At 41.9% G+C, this 16,632-nt stretch overlaps 1 protein-coding gene across 5 annotated transcripts in view; it reads right to left on the bottom strand.

Annotated features, from left to right (window-relative positions):
• pam (peptidylglycine alpha-amidating monooxygenase) overlaps positions 1 to 16,632 on the bottom strand; it is a 164,307-nt gene that overhangs the window by 50,591 nt on the left and 97,084 nt on the right. For 4 of the 5 annotated variants that reach the window (XM_059969473.1, XM_059969476.1, XM_059969472.1 and 1 more), the window contains 2 exons: positions 10,823 to 11,004; positions 7,394 to 7,465 (listed from right to left, as the gene is read on the bottom strand). In XM_059969473.1, coding sequence (XP_059825456.1) covers positions 7,394 to 7,465; positions 10,823 to 11,004 — 254 coding nt within the window. The remainder of the gene's footprint in view (positions 1 to 7,393; positions 7,466 to 10,822; positions 11,005 to 16,632) is intronic. The other variant, XM_059969475.1, reaches the window with a different exon arrangement.

The raw sequence follows: 16,632 nt of genomic DNA, 5'->3' as shown, positions 1-16,632 counted from the left end.
ATGACACAGATAGACAAGATAGTGAAGGTGGTGCATGGCACACTTGCCTTCGTCGAACTGTGCACTAAGTATAAAAGTTGGGGTGCTAAGCAACTGCAGTACAAGGCATTATTGAGACTGCACTTATAACATTATGTGCTTGTCCGGTCACCGTGCTATAGGATGGACGTGAATCAGCTCGAGAATGTTGCTGGACTGGATGGCTGGGTAGGCAGGGACATCGATAAGGTGGATGGCCATATTCTTTTTCGTGGGGCAAGTGAGTCTTCTATACTAGGGGGCAAAGATTTAAGGTGAGTGAGGGAGAACCATTTCAAGGGGAGCAGAGGGGCAGGATTTCCCCTGGGAATTAGAATCAGGTTTGGTATCACCGTCATATGTTGTGAAATTTGTTAGCTTAGTGGCAATACATAATATAGGGAAAAATAAGTAAATCAATTACAATAAGTATTTACAGTTAAATTCAAAATAGTGCAAAAACAGAAATAATAGAAGTGAGGTAGTGTTCATGGGCTCAATGTCCATTTAGGAATCAGATGGCAGAGGGGAAGAAGCTGTTCCTGAATCACTGAGTGTGTGCCTTCAGGCTTCTGTACCTCCATCCTGATGGTAACAACGAGAAGAGGGAATGTTCTGGGCTATGAGAGTCCTGAATGATGCAGCCTGTCAGAATGCTCTCCATGGTACATCTGTAGAAGTTTTCAAGTGTCTGAGGTGATGTATCAAATCTCTTCAAACTCGTAATGAAATATAGCCATTGTTCTGCCTTCTTTATAGCTGCATTTATATGTTGGGACCAGAATAGATCCTCAGAGATCTCAACACTCAGGAACTTGAAATTGCTCATTCTCTCCACTTCTGATCCCTCAATGAGAATTGGTTCATGATCCCTCATCCTACCCTTTCTGAAGTCCACAATCAGCTCATAGTCTTACTGATGTTGAGTGCAAGGTTGTTGCTGTGACACCACTCAACTAGCTGGTAAATCTCACTCCTGTCTGCTCTCTCATCACCATCTGAGATTCTGCCAACAATGTTTGTTTCATCAGCAAATTTATAGATGGCATTTAAGCTATGCCTAGTCACACAGTCATGGCTGAAGTGAGAGTAGAGCAGTGGGCTAAGCACACACCCCTGAGGTGCACCAGTGTTGATCGTCAGTGAGGAGGATTTATTAATACCAATCCATACAAATTATGGTTTTCCAGTTAGGAAGTTGAGGATCCAATTGCAGATGGAGGTACAGAGACCCAGGTTTTGTAGTTTATTAATCAGGACTGTGGAAAAGATGGTGTTAAACTCTGAGCTATAGTCAATAAAAAGCATCCTGACATGGGTGTTTGTATTGACAAGGTGATCTAAGGCTGGGTGAAGAGCTGTTGAGATCGCATCTGCCGTGGACCTATTGTGACGAGAGGCAAACTGCAGTGGGCCCAGGTCCTTGCTGAGGTGGGAATTAATTCTAGCCATGACCAACCTCCCAAAGCAGTAGGTGTGAGTGCTACTGGACGATAGTCATTAAGGCAGCTCACACTACTCTTCTTGGGCATAGGTATAATTGTTGCCATTATGAAGCAGGTGAGAACTTCCAGCTGCAGCACTGAGGGGTTGAAAATGTCCTAGAATACACCTGCCAGTCAGTTGCCTTACCCGGGACTCCATCGAGGCCTGCCACCTTACAAGGGTTCACCCCCCTGAAAGACAGCCTCCGAGACAAGACACTGGGTGCAGCAAGGATTTTCACAACTGTAGTTATATTCTCCCTTTCAAGGCTATAACTAGAACCCAGCAGAGGATGTGACTGAGGTGAGTACACTTGCAATATTTGAAAGAAAGGTGGATTCATGCATAGGAAATATTTATTGGGATATGGGCAAAATGCAGACAAATGGGACTAAATCCAGAAGCCACCTTGGTCGACAAGGATGAGCTGGGCTGAAGGGTCCATTTCTGTGCTGTATTAAGTCTATGACTTAATCAATGTCACTGAATAGAATGGTTTTACTGATATGCTGGCAATAAAGCTCCAGGATAGCACGAGACAGTGTAAGATAACTCTAGAAGAGGCCTGATGAAGGGTCTCAGCCCAAAACGTTGACTGTTTATTCCCTTGCATAGATGCTGACTGACCTGCTGAGTTCCTCCAGCATTTCATGTGTTGCTCAGGATAGCACTAGGTTAGTTTGAAACTTGCCACTTGGCATACTGCTCATTTTCTCCATGTTTCAGTGAAATACCAATTGTTCTCTCTGAGGTCAGCAGCACCCCAAATGTACCTTTGTACATTACCTATATACATTAATAATAGCTATACTGTTAGGTGCATACAACTTGTAATATTCTGTTATTAATAGCAAGGAATTGTTTGATTATTTAAATTTATAGAGCATAAACATTATTTTAAAGTCACACAATTTATTTTATTTGAACAGTAGTGCATCACTTGATTGCTGCTTCATGGATTATTTATTGAGAAAACAGCAGCAGTAACAGTTCTTCCGAGGAATGAGGCATGGCAACAGTAGGTGAAAATGCATCACTTAATACTGCAGCGAGTAGAGCAGAAACGAAAGAAAGAAAATTTTATGTGCTGGGATCATGTTTGCTCTTTATAACAGGCTGGTTATATAGCTGTAAAATTAACCAATTAAAGCAAATTCTGGTGACTAAGCTGTTGACTAAAAGGAGAAAATCTTGGCAGTGCGAGTCCCTTGCTCTCAGAGATTGGTACCTTGGCTTACTGATCAAACACTGAACTACCATGGTAGGTTTGAATTAAACATGACAAAAAAAATCAGTGTTTCACATTTGAACCCTTGAATTGAAAAGCCTATAAAAAGTAGTGGATACAGCCCATCCTTCACAGGCGAAGCCCTTCCCACCACTGAGCACTCTACAACTCATATTCTCAATATTGATTATTTTTTTTCTTTTTATATTTGCACAATTTGTTGTCTTTTGCAAATTTGTTGCGTGCAGTCCTTCATTAATTCTGCCCTGTTTCTTTATACTTACTGTGAACACCCATAAGAAAATGAGTCTCAAGGAAGTATATGATTTCTTGTATGTACTTTGATAATAAATTCTGGAGGAATTCATGTCGGGTAGGATCTATGGAGGGAAATGGACAGTCAGCGTTTCAGGCCGAGACCCATTATCAGGTCCCGAAGCAGAAAAGATCTGACAGGGAGGGCCATGCTCACTACTAGCCAAGCGTGGGCTCAGTACTTATTAGTATACTGTCAATGAGGCATTCTGCCAAATGGTTTTGACACTTCCCAGAAAACCAACCCACAGGATCTATCATGTCCCTCTCCCACGGTACCTGGATGCCACTCCGTGTTGACTGCTGTCTGATAGACTTGTGGTCCAAGACGTTTTTTTTCTGAAAGAACTTTTTCCACAAGAAACAACTTGCATGGTAATGTTGTTACGTATCCCGTAACTGGATAACTTACCAGCAAAGATAGAGAGGTCCGTTGGAAATATAGGAGTCACTCAGAAGTCTGCAAGCTTCAGTCTTTTTGGGGAATTGCTGGGTTTCACGTGTTTCAGAGAGAGTGAGGAGAAACGACAAAACTTGCCCGGGTCTTTGACGAAGCAACTCCATTGAATCAGGGGAGCATTGTTTCCCTGTTATTAGTTCTTAGTCCTTCTCGGTATTATCAGCCACCCGCTCCCCAGGCAGAGCAGTTACGGAGCGCACGTGACTTTTGACTGGCTTCCAGCTATCATGGGAGCGTTGAGCGATCGAGTCCTTCTGGTGCGTCTCTCTGGGGTACCGCCTTCTGCAGTCCCCTTTTATCTCGACTTGCAGAGTTGTAGATGTCCATCAAAGTAGGGCGATCCAATCCCCACCCCCACATTGCCCGAGGGTGTCCATATCCGTGGTAGCTGTCACGTAGCAGGGTCATGCCCTTAGCACAGGTGTCTCTAAGAGCCATGGCCAAAGCTGTTACATTGACTCTCATTTGCCTGGGTCCGAGACCCGGATTAATAGTGCTCTTGCGATTCTCCGGAAGGAGGGGGCTGCTCCCGCCCCTTTGGCCCCTCAGAGCTGTGGTACATTCATAACAGTATCAAACTCGCTTAAGACATTGCATGGCAAGGACACCAGGCCCAGGTTGTGCAGTAACCGGAGAGGTACTGAATTGCAGCAGATAGTGAGACTTGGTGCCTATGTATGTTGGTTCTATTCACAGCATGATGCAGCCGCACACAAAGATGGCCACCAGGATAAGAGTGATGGTTGGGTATGCCTTTCTCCTTGTTGTCTAGGGACTTGTGCATCGCAACCTATTGGAAAACCCATGGACAGCTCTCCCTCCCAAAATTTCTTGTCCTCTATTAATCTGGATCAGCCACTTCCATGGAGGAGCTGATGGGCTCCATTCATGCCTTCAAGTTGAATGGATCTCATGGAAGCTATTGCTTGCAAGCTGAATTGTACTTGGCTCAGTGGGACCAGATGGGAATAGACTTTTTGGAAGTGCATCATGCTATGCTTCTGGCTTGAAGCATGTTAGAATCCATATGGAAGGGTATCATTACCCTAATCTACAAGCAGAATGGGAGAAGATAGAAATCCAGAACTGGAGACCCATATCACTGTTGAATCATCACCAATTGGATCTGATCTGTTCCAGGACAAGTGGTCTACCTAGACCAAATCAGTGTTATATTTTCTAGAGATATCTCTAACCTCCATACATTACTCCAGGATACCATTGCCTGCCAGGTCAGCTTGGACCAGAAGGGCTTTGATAGGGTATCACACAGGTACATGACAATTCCGCTCTTCAAAATGGGCCACGAGGAGGGAATCAACAATTGCATCGAATTGCTCAACAGACGTCAGTAGTGCTGCCAAAAATCAATGTGTGGGAAACACGTGATATGCGTTTGTAAGTCAGAATTGTCCACTTTCCTGTCCTGTTTTTGTGCTGTGTAAAACCCTTTGTCAATTCTATCAAGAAGGACACAGTATAAGAGGGGGTGATGATGTCAGGCAGGGTTGTCAGTTTGCAAATGGTCAACATCTGTAACCAGTCAGAGTTGGCATCAGAAGTCAGAGCCAACAGCAGGAAGAGCAAAGCTATATTCTTCAGCAAATGACCTGGACAATCCACCATCCCCTTCAATGTCAAGTTTGACTACCTGAAAGATCTAGGGAATCTGTTTCAGAGCGGAGAGGAATATAACAAAGATTGGGTGGAGTGGATAGGTACTCGGTGTAGGTGTGTCCCACAATGACCTACTTCTCTGTGGCAATCACCCGAGCCATTTTCCATTTTCTCTGGGGTAAATAAATTTGAACATTTTTGATAGATCACAATGATCAACTCCCAGACAGAGGGGGGTGGGAGAAGTGTATCCAATAGCATCCTCAACCAAGCTGCCCTTTTGTCTTTTTATCAACATAAACTTTATTCAAAATAAAAAAATTCCAAAAATAAACTGTACAAGCCTTTTCATTCTTTACATTCATAGTCAATGCTTTCAGTACTATTCTATTGCATTCCTACACATCAACAGCTCTGCTGGCATTCGCCTGGTACTCCGGGATGGCATATTCCTGCAAAAATTGAGGAGCTTCCTCACATAACCTGACCCCTCCCTCTCCTTGCTGCAGCAAACTGCTGTTTGACAATCAAAGTTCACTGTGAGATCCCAGGAAACACAGACCACTTCCCATACCTCAGGTGCCACCTGTCAGTGAAGGCAAATATTCACAACTAAAGTCATCACAGCTTTCAATGTGCCCGTGTAGCCTTCGATTGTGGGCAAGGGCACTGAAAGATTAGTAACTCGTACCTGGCTCTAAGAGTAATTTACCAGGCAGCAACACCCCCTGCTCTCGTTGAAGCCTTGGTTGATTACAGCAGGTGTCTCAAACTGCTAGAAGAATTCCTCTAACATTGCTTTTGCAAAATACTTCAAGTTCACTGAAAGCAAACTAGCATCAGTTACCGCTTCAAAGCAAACATTCTTTGTACTTGCTGTAACTGTAGTTACACTTTAGGCAATGTTGGGCAGATGCCCTCAGTCCCACCCCTAACACCAGATTCTTGAAACAGACTCTTGCATGGGAAAAGGTGACGAGCTGTGAGATAAAGAAGGCTTTGAGTACATCTTCTCTAAGAATTGCAACAATTTCCCCCACCCCCCCCCCCAACTGATTTTCCAACTCCTGAGGACATCTGGCCAAAGACACGACGGAGAAGAGACAGCCAGGATGACACTGAGAACCTTGATTCCAAACACCAGTTGCACCCAAACACCACTCATAGGTGGTGGAGATGGTGTGCGGGAGTGCATCAGCTCACAGGTTGACTAAGTCCGTCACCCCTTCCCCAATCACTTGCCACCTCAGAAACACGGTATTAAAGCATGTGATCTTTGATTCTGAAAGACTGCCTAAGGAGAACTCCTGGACTGCTCAATTTTTTTGAAACTTCTTTTCCCCATTTCTTGTGTTTCTCAGTCACACCCACTAGTTAGCTTTCTGTACCCATTTGACATTTAAGATCTAAGCGTTACTTCTTGGTTCGGAGAACAGCAATTCTTGAATGTTTAATTAAGGAGGGACTAACATAGTAGTTCTATCCACATCAGTCTAGATGCTATTTATAGAAAATGGCATGTTGTTATAACTTGATTTTCAGTCACTTCCTTCCGCAAAATCCCTGAGAAAGTCTGTGGTGAGTGCAGGCATACAAGCTGGTATTGTTCACTCATCACTGACAAAAACCACATGCAATCATTTTAACATACCACACATTGCTCTGCTCCATTATAAATCTACGCACAAACAATGCTGATAATTGACCTGCTGATTTCCAAACTTTAAAAAAAAGACATGACCCATAGAAAACATTCTGTCCAGGTTGGTATGGCAACTGCTCTGTACGGGACCTCAAGAAACTGCAGAGTTGGGGACACAGCTCAGCACATCACAGGAGCCAACCTCCCCTTTATGGACTCAGTCTGGACTTCTCCCTCTCTTAGTAAAGCAGCCGGCATAATCAAAGACCACACCTACCCTGGAGATGCTCTCTTCTCCCCTTTCCTAGTGGGCAGAAGACACAAACACCTGAAAGCACGTACCACCAGGCTCCAGGACAGCTTCCATCCCACGGTTATCAAACTCTTGAACAATAAGATGGATTCTACTTCACAATCTTATTTACCACTTATCTGCACTGAACTTCTTCAGTAGCTTTGATATTTTATTTTGCATTGCTTTTGTTTTACCTTATTTTAGCTCAACACTCTGTGTAAAGGTTTGATCTGTTTAAACAGTTTGCAAGACAAGCAAAATAAATATCTTGGTACATGTGACAATAATAAACCAATACCTAATATTTACTAGAAAGTACATAGTTGTACATACCCTGATCAAGAACCACTTCTTCCTCTCTTTTGAGTTGCTGGAGTATTTCATTATTATTTTTCTGGTTTTCATCTAATGGTTGCAGTAATGAGAAATACATTTCAAAATGACTGCCTTTTGTTTTCATTCATGCTCAACTAACCAAAACAACCCTAAACAAATCAGAACTATCTGCATTATCACTGGAAATAGGCTTGGCAAATATTTAAAAAGCATTAAAAACACTGAAATTAGCTAAAACAATTAACATAATGGGCTGAAATCAAACCAAAGAATATCACATGACCCTGCATCCTAACAAGCTGTGGAAAGGTTTCAAATAAATGAAGGGAAATTGTTAATTTCTGAAACATTGTGCTGCATTTTTGATATTTGGCAGAGATGGGACATGGCAGGAATATCTTTTTGCTTTTTGGATCTGATTTATTACACAAGATTCATGAGCTGTATACATAAGTATGAACAAAATTTTGGCTTCTTTATGAATCATGAAAAATCCTAGGACAAAATACAATCCAAGAGCCGAATACAGCTCTGGGGAAAGTAACACACAAAATGCTGGAGGAACTCGGCAGGTCAGGCAGCATCTATGGAAATGAATAAACATTCGACGTTTCAAGCTGAGACCCTTTGTCAGGACTGGAAAGGAAGGGGGAAGATGCTTGAATAAATGGTGGGGGGGATGAGGGGAAGGAAGCTAGCTAGAAAGTGATGGGTAAAGACAGGTTGGTTGGAAAGATAAAGGGCTGGGGAAGGAGGACTCTGATAGGAGAGGAGTGTAGACCATTGGAGAAAGGGAAGGAGGTGAGAACGCGGGAAAAGGGACAGGCAAGTGAGGAGACGTACGAGGAGAGTGGGGAACTGAATAGGGATTTGTTTTTTAAACCAGAAAGATAAATTGATATTCATAACATCAGGTTGGAAGCTACCCAGATGGATTGCAAGTTGCTGCTCCCCCATCCTGAGGCCAGCACAAGAGAAGGCCATAGACCAACATGTTGTAATGAGAATGGGATCAGAATTAAAATGTGGAGTAATCAGAATTATAACTGAAGAAATGCATCGATACCATGTGGGAGGGACAGTTGGTGGTTATAAGTACAATGCACATAACCTAATCTTGAGATGGCCACTACATAGGGTTTTCACTGTGAATTTTGGCTCCAATCAATAATTGCAAGGAAAGAACAAGGAAATAAGCAAAACTTCAATGGGGGAGGGGGAAGAGACAATGTTAAATTCATAAACTTTTTTGAAGTGGGGCTGGAGAAAAGTGAATTAATTAATTTTTCATGTAGACCAATGATTTCAAAGATTTTTCATGGTCACTATATGTTGAAGGTTGCAAATACCACAATCTACATGACAGCACCACCTAGCTTAGAATAGCCATTCAGGATATTCCTTGGAGTGGGAAGTTTCCCTCATATATCCAAATGATTTAATTCCCAATAAAGAGACAACTAAAGTGAACACACACAAAGTGATGGAGGAACTCAGCAGACCAGGTAGCATCTATGAAAAAGAGTACCGTCGACTTTCCAGGCTGAGACCCTTCAACAGGACGTGGAAAAAAGATGAGAAGTCAGAGTCAGAAGGTGTGGGGAGGGGAGGAAGAACCACAAGGTGATCGGTGAAACCGGAGGGGCGGGGGGGGGAATAGGGTGAAGTAAAGAGCTGGGAAGTTGATTGGTGAAAGAGATACACAGGGCTGGAGATGGGGGAATCTGATAGGAGAGGACAGAAGGCCATGGAAGCAAGAAAAGTGGGAGGAGCACCCAAGGGAGGCAATGAGCAGGCAAGGAGATAAGATGAGAGAGGGAAATAGGAATAGGGAATGGTGAAGGTGAGTTGGGGATGGAGGGCAGCACTGGGTGTTTTGAGAAATCCATGTTCATGCCATCAGGGTGGAAGCCAACCAGACGGAATATAAAGTGTTCCTCCAACCTCAGCATGCCCTCGTCATGGCAGTCAAGGAGGCCATGGACTGACATGTTGGAATGGGAATAGTAAGTGGAAGTGGAAGTAAAATGGGTGGCCATCTCTAGTGGGGTCCCACCACCAAGTACATCTTTCCCTCCACCCAACGTTCTGCTTTCCACAGGGATCGCTCCCTACATAACTCCCTTGTCCATTTGTCTCTTTCCACTCATCTCCCTCCTGGCACTTAGCCTGGCAAGCGGAACAAGTGCTACACTTGCCCCTGCACCTCCTTTCTCACTACCACTCAGAGCCCCAAACAGTCCTTCTAGGTGAGGTGATACTTCACCTGTGAGTCTGCTGGGGTCATATACTGAATCCGGCACTCGCCGTGCGGCCTCCTGTATATCGGGGAGACCCAATGTAGACTGCGAGACCACTTCATTGAACAAATATGCTCCATCCACCAGAAAAGGTGGGATCTCCCAGGGACACTCATTTTAATTCCACTTCCCATTCCAACATATCAGTCCACAGCCTCCTCTACTATTGCAATGAAGCCATATTCAGGTTGGAGGAGAAACACCTTATATTCCATCTGAGTAGCCTCCAACCTGATGGCATGAACATAAATTTCTTGAACACCTGGCGATACCTCAACACCTCTCCATCACCACTCCCCATTCCCAATTCCATCTCTCAACTTATCTGCCGAAAACTTCCCTCGGGTGCTCCTCCCCCTTTTCTTCCTTCCATGGCCTTCTGTCCTCTCCTATCAGAATTCCCCTTCTCCAGCCCTGTATCACTTCCACCAACCTCCCAGCTCTTTACTTACCAACACCCCCTCCCGGTTTCACCTCTCACCTTGTGGTTCAGCCTCCCCCTCTCCCCCACTTTCTTACTCTGACTTCTCATCTTTTTTTCCCAGTCCTGCTGAAGGGTCTCAATCGGAAACGTCAATTGTACTCTTTTCCATAGATGCTGCCTGGCCTGCTGAGTTTCACCAGCATTTTGTGTGTGTTGCTTGGATTTCCAGCATCTGCAGATATTTTCTTCTTTGTGATTAGACTAACAAAGTGATCTTCTTTCCTCTCTCATCTTCCCCACCACAAACCAGCATTTTTCTCCTTGTCCCCATTAATAGAATTCGGCAATCTTTTCAGTTGTAACAATTGACCGATATAACCGTCAGAAATAACCAAGGCATCAAAGCTCATCTACAGATTTACAATCGCCATAGCATTTTCCAAAAGGAACAAAATCAAATTCTTCCAAGCTTGTCAGAAGCATCCCTGATTGTTTCAGGATCACAGAATTCATAAATTACAGACATTAGAACCATTCACTCTTTGATATTGGCAGTCTTCTTATGCAAATAATTCATTCTCTCTGATCTGTGAAACATTACAAGAGAACTGTTCATGAATAATATGGCTGTTTCTATATCATGAAGTATCTGCGACGTGGCTCAGATACAAACGTGAGCAACGCTTAATAAGATCCAATTACCTGTATAATGTCCTTGCATAGCCATATTTGGGTTATATGGAACGGGAATATTTGCTTCTGGAGGAATACGCTTGAACAATTCAGGACTGCCATCTTGCATACAATACATATATGGGTTGGCATGTTTAGCATCCATGTAATACATGATATACAAATTGCACATCTCATCTTTGGAAGTACTTCTGTAAATAAAAGCAAAATAATTGCATGTTTAATACACTCAACTAAGTTTCACCAAATACCAGAGCACCTAAAATTAAAGATTTAGTGGTGATTATTGTTAAACAGGATAATTTCTTTTGATTTCCCTTTATATGACAGACAGACATACTTTATTGATCCCGAGTGAAATTGGGTTTCATTACAGCCGCACCAACCAAGAATAGTGAAGAAATATAGCAATATAAAACCCTAAATAATTAAATAATAAGTTAATCATGCCAAGTGGAAATAAGTCCAGGACCAGCCTATTGGCTCAGGGTGTCTGACACTCCGAGGGAGGAGTTGTATGAAGAAATGGATTCAGTAAAACCATTTCCTTGTCTCATTCTAGCCATTAAAGAAGTGACAGAGATCAAAGACTAGCTGATCTCAAAACTACCAGAAAGAAGTCTGGAGAGCCACTGCTGGGTAACAGACCTAACAGCTGATTCAAATATCACACCAGCCTGGTTTAGTTGTATGAAGCTGCACAACATAGATGATCAGATATGCTTCATTTTAAAAGTTTTGAATGTTTCTGAATTGATAGTCTCAATCATTGAGAGTAACACACATAAAATGCTGGAAGAACCCAGAAGGCCAGGTAGCATCTATGAAAAGGAATAAAGAGTTGACATTTTGGGCTGAACCGTTCATAAGTCTTGAAGGATCTCGGCCCCAAAAATCGACTCTTCATTCCTTTCCTTAAATGCTGCAGGTCAGTGCTGAGTTCTTCCAGTATTTTCTGTGTCTTACTCTGGATTTCCAGCATCTGCAGAATCTCTGGTGTTCATAAATATTCACATTACTTGTCAGCTTTGACAACCAATTGAGCGTGAGGCTGTGGCTTCATCAGCTGACAGTCAGATTTATTGCACTACTTGCTATTGGATGAAATGCTCAAGGTAACTGTGAACAAAGTGAGTAAAGGAGCAAAATGTGCTTATTATCCAAGACATTTTGGGCCAACATTTTCAGTGTAATCTGACCAAACAATATTAGTTTTGCACTGAAAATGGCAATTTGCTGAAGTAACACCTTCCCATGGAGGAAATCCACTAGTGGAATTGATGGGAATGCTGATAAACTAAACACTGATGATTTTTTATCAGCTCTCAGAAATTGCAATCTAACCAAGCAATTCAGTGGGATCCTGGTTTCTACATTTCCTTTAAACTTAACCAGATCCATTTTTTAGTATGTCCTTTACGCTTATTGGGCACACACTAAGGTAGTCAGTGTAAAGTGAAACAAAAATGTGTTGAAATAATAATAGAAATAAAATCCAGAAAATCTGCTAGACACCAAAGTGATGAGCATAACAGATTATCAGAGGATTACTGTTCAACCTATTACCAGACTGATAAATAAAGCTAACCTTTAATCTTGATGAATTCAAAAATTACACTTTTCATTTCTGAACTCTTCTATAACATTTCTTAATTCAAATGTAATGTTGTATACTGAATATAACTTAATACTGATTTCACCCACTATTTTGCTGTACGCTATTTTTCCTGTTGACTTTTGAAGTCTTTAATCTGATTAATGAATAAAACAGACATTTCTTCTGCTTATAAAATACAGATGTGTTCTTCCATCACTGCAATGTTAACTAGTCACACTGCCTGCAACTCAATATATTAAAAAAAAAATCAGCACTTACTAGCAAATCTATTTAGTAGCAGATACCAATGGATACTTTGCAACTGCAAAATCAGGGCTATTACATTCTCATTTCCACAAAAGACTACCAGGGAAATGAGAAATAAATACAACTAAAATGAGTCCAATCACTAATAAGAAATCCAAACAACACACACAAAATGCTGGAGGAACTCAGCAAGCCAGGCAGCATCCACGAAAAAGAGAATAGTTGACGTTTCAGGCCAAGACTCTTCATCCTGAGAATATTAGACCAAAATGTCAACTATTCTCTTTTTCATAGACGCTGCCTGGCCTGCTGAGTTCCTCCAGCATTTTGTGTGTGTTACCAATAAAATGAGGATGCTTCCTTCCATTTTGACCCTAATAAGACACATGATTTTTTAATGTGAGATGGGACACAATGGAAATAATTGTGACTGCTTTGTAAAGCAAGTTTCTCACCTTCTAATCTTCTCATACACACTGACTTGATCCATGAATGGTTTAGTTTATTCCTAATTTTCAGCCTTGATACACATTTACATTTTGGTTGTCTGGAATTTTTTTTAAATTAAGTATATTTGCTTAAATGTCATTGCCTGGTATTTATTTGTGCTCCTGTCACCAGTGTAGCTTGCTTACATAGACATTAAACAATTTAGTTCCACACACAACTCTAATATTTGACCCAAATTCATACCCTGATAATTGTGACAGAAAATGTTGAATAGCTCTGAAGACTAAGCTCCTTTCATTTCAGTTGACTTACATTTTCTCTTCTGTTTGCTCAAAGCAGGTAGCATGTCATCATTGTTGCCATGGTGAATAAGTGAATGCAGTATGATACCAGAATGAAAGTCACCATTGACGTATTTTACCAAGAAATAAACAGTCCACCTCCGCAGCTTTAGCCGGAATCTACAGTGCTGCATTTGCTCATTATTTCTGGCATAAAACGGATAGTCATAAATTAAATAAATATTATTTGCTGAAGGTAGGAGCCCTTCAGTGAATAATGGACCACAAATAATATGAAAGAAAAAAGGTACTGAGGCCATCTGTTAAATGTAGTGTTTCTGAACTCTGAATGCAAACAGTAATTAAATTCAATGTCAAACTGATCTGCCACCAAGAACCCTGCTGTGACATTCTTAGGTTTAATCATGTGCCAATCAACCACAATCTTTTACATCAAAAATAAATTTTGTATTTTTAAAAATTATTTAGTTTATGAGACAGTAATTGCAGTTTTTCAATAAAGTGTTATACCAATTACTGTTTTTTTTAATATTTGGAGGCAGCTTATTTTAAAGTAAAAGAATTATCAATCATCATTATATAAGGGGGGATCACTGACTAATTCCTGGCAGTTTCTGTGTTGGCAGCCTACAGCAGATGCCTAATCTTCACAGTTGCCTGCAATTTAGGCATAATTTCCTTAAGTTATACTAAACAAATGTCATAAATTTAGAGCCATATCATTTGTACAGCCTAACCAAGGAGCCCCTAGCCAATTACACCATTCTCTAATCATGGACTGCCTGCTCTACAAGGCAGTAGAAACTGTGACCTACATTGCTCTTGTGTTCCATGTACCGCCAGAGGGAACATCCTCACACTAACTGAATTTTGCTTCTTTTATAAACATGTCCGATAGCAAATGCTTGAATAGTGCAATAATGAACAGTGAACCTGCGCTTTCATTTCAGGGGAAAAATACAATTCCTCAATAACACAACATGAGAACATTCAGCCTATCAAAACTCTGTCAGCTCAGAATGTTGTTCCTCCATGTTTTTCTGCACCTACATGATCATGAATACAGGCTGATTTTCCTATCACCATCAATACTCGGGATACTCTGCAGGACTTGCTCTATACAAGTATGTGAAGAGCAAGAGGATAAGACATGAGAGAATAGGACCAATCAAGAGTGACAGTGGAAATGTGTGTATGGAACCAGAGGAGATAGTGGAGGTACTTAATGAATACTTTAACCGTATAACAATTACAGCACGGAAACAGGCCACCTCAGCCCTTCTAGTCCGTGCCGAACGCTTACTCTTACCTAGTCCCACTGACCCGCACTCAGGCCATAACCCTCTATTCCTTTCCTGTCCATATACCTATCCAATTTTGCTTTAAATGACAATACCAAACCTGCCTCTACCACTTCTACTGGAAGCTCGTTCCACACAGCTACCACTCTGAGTAAAGAAATTCCCCCTCATGTTACACTTAAACTTTTGCCCCCTAAATCTCAACTCATGTCCTCTTGTTTGAATCTCCCCTACTCTCAATGGAAAAAGCCTACCCACGTCAACTCTATCCCCATCATAATTTTAAATACCTCTATCAAGTCCCCCCTCAACCTTTTACGCTCCAAAGAATAAAGACCTAACTTGTTCAACCTTTCTCTGTAACTTGGGTGCTGAAACCTAGGTAACATTCTAGTAAATCTTTTCTGTATTCTCTCTATTTTGTTGACAGCTTTCCTATAATTCAGTGACCAGAACTGTACACAATACTCCAATTTCGGCCTTACCAATGCCTTGTACAATTTTAACGTTACATCCCAACTCCTATACTCAATGCTCTGATTTATAAAGGCCAACATACCAAAAGTTTTCTTCACCACCTTATCTACGAGATTCCACCTTCAGGGAACTATGCAACATTATTCCTACTTATTCATACTTTGCTTCAGTATTCACTACAGAAAAGGATCTTGGTGATTGTAAGGATGACTTACAGCAGATTGAAAAGCTTGAGCATATAGATGTTAAGAAAGAGGATGTGCTGGAGCTTTTGGAAAGCATCAAGTTGGATAAGTCATCGAAACCGGTCTACTGTGCTGGGTGAGGGAGGAGATTGCTGAGCTTTGCATCATCAATGGGGACGGGAGAGGTTTGGGAGGATTAGGGGGTTGCAGATGTTGGTCCCTCATTCAAGAAAGGGAGTAGAGAGAGCCCAGGAGATTATAGACCAGTGTGCCATACTTCAGTGTTTGGTAAGTTGATGGAAAAGATCCTGAGAGGTAGGATTTATGACCATTTGGAGAGGCATAATACGATTAGGAATAGACAGCATGGCTTTGTCAAAGGCAGGTCATGCCTTACAAGCCTGACTGAATTTTTTGAGGATGTGACTAAACACATTGATGATGGTAGAGCCGTAGGTGTAGTGTACATGGATTTCAGCAAGGCATTTAATAAGGTACCCCATGCAAGGCTTATTGAGAAAGTAAGGAGGCATGGGATACAAGGGGACATTGCTTTGTGGATCCAGAATTGGCTTGCCTACAGAAGGCAAAGAGTGGTTGTAGACAGGTCATATTCTGCATGGAGGTTGGTGACCAGTGGTGTGCCTCAGGGATCTGTTCTGGGATCCCTTCTCTTCGTGATTTTTATAAATGACCTGGATGAGCAAGTGGAGGGATGGGTTAGTAAATTGGCTGATGACACAAAGGTTGGGGGTGTTGTGGATAGTGTGGAGGGCTGTCAGAAGTTACAGCAGGACATTGATGGGATGAAAAACTGGGCTGAGAAGTGACAGATGGAGTTCAACCCAGATTAGTGTGAGGTGGTTCATTTTGGTAGGTCAAATATGATGGCAGAATATAGCATTAATGACAAGACTCTTGGTAGTGTGGAGGATCAGAGGGATCTTGGGATCTGAGTCCATAGGACGCTCAAAGCTGCTGCAAAGGTTGACTCTGTGGTTAAGAAGGCGTATGATGCATTGGCCTTCATCAACCATGGGAATGAATTTAAGAGCCGAGAGGTAATGTTACAGCTGGTCAGATCCCACTTGGAGTACTGTGCTCAGTTCCGGAAGGATGTGGAAACTACAGCATAGAAAGGGTACAGAGATTTACAAGGATGTTGCCTGAACTGGGGAGCATGCCTTACGAGAATAGGTTGAATGAACTTGGCCTTTTCTCCTTGGAGCAACAGAGGATG

Source organism: Hypanus sabinus, chromosome 5 (assembly GCF_030144855.1).
Source record: "Hypanus sabinus isolate sHypSab1 chromosome 5, sHypSab1.hap1, whole genome shotgun sequence".
NCBI classification, from domain to species: domain Eukaryota; kingdom Metazoa; phylum Chordata; class Chondrichthyes; order Myliobatiformes; family Dasyatidae; genus Hypanus; species Hypanus sabinus.
The sequence above is the reverse complement of the archived record's forward strand: the minus strand, read 5'-3'. Positions and strand labels throughout refer to the sequence as shown.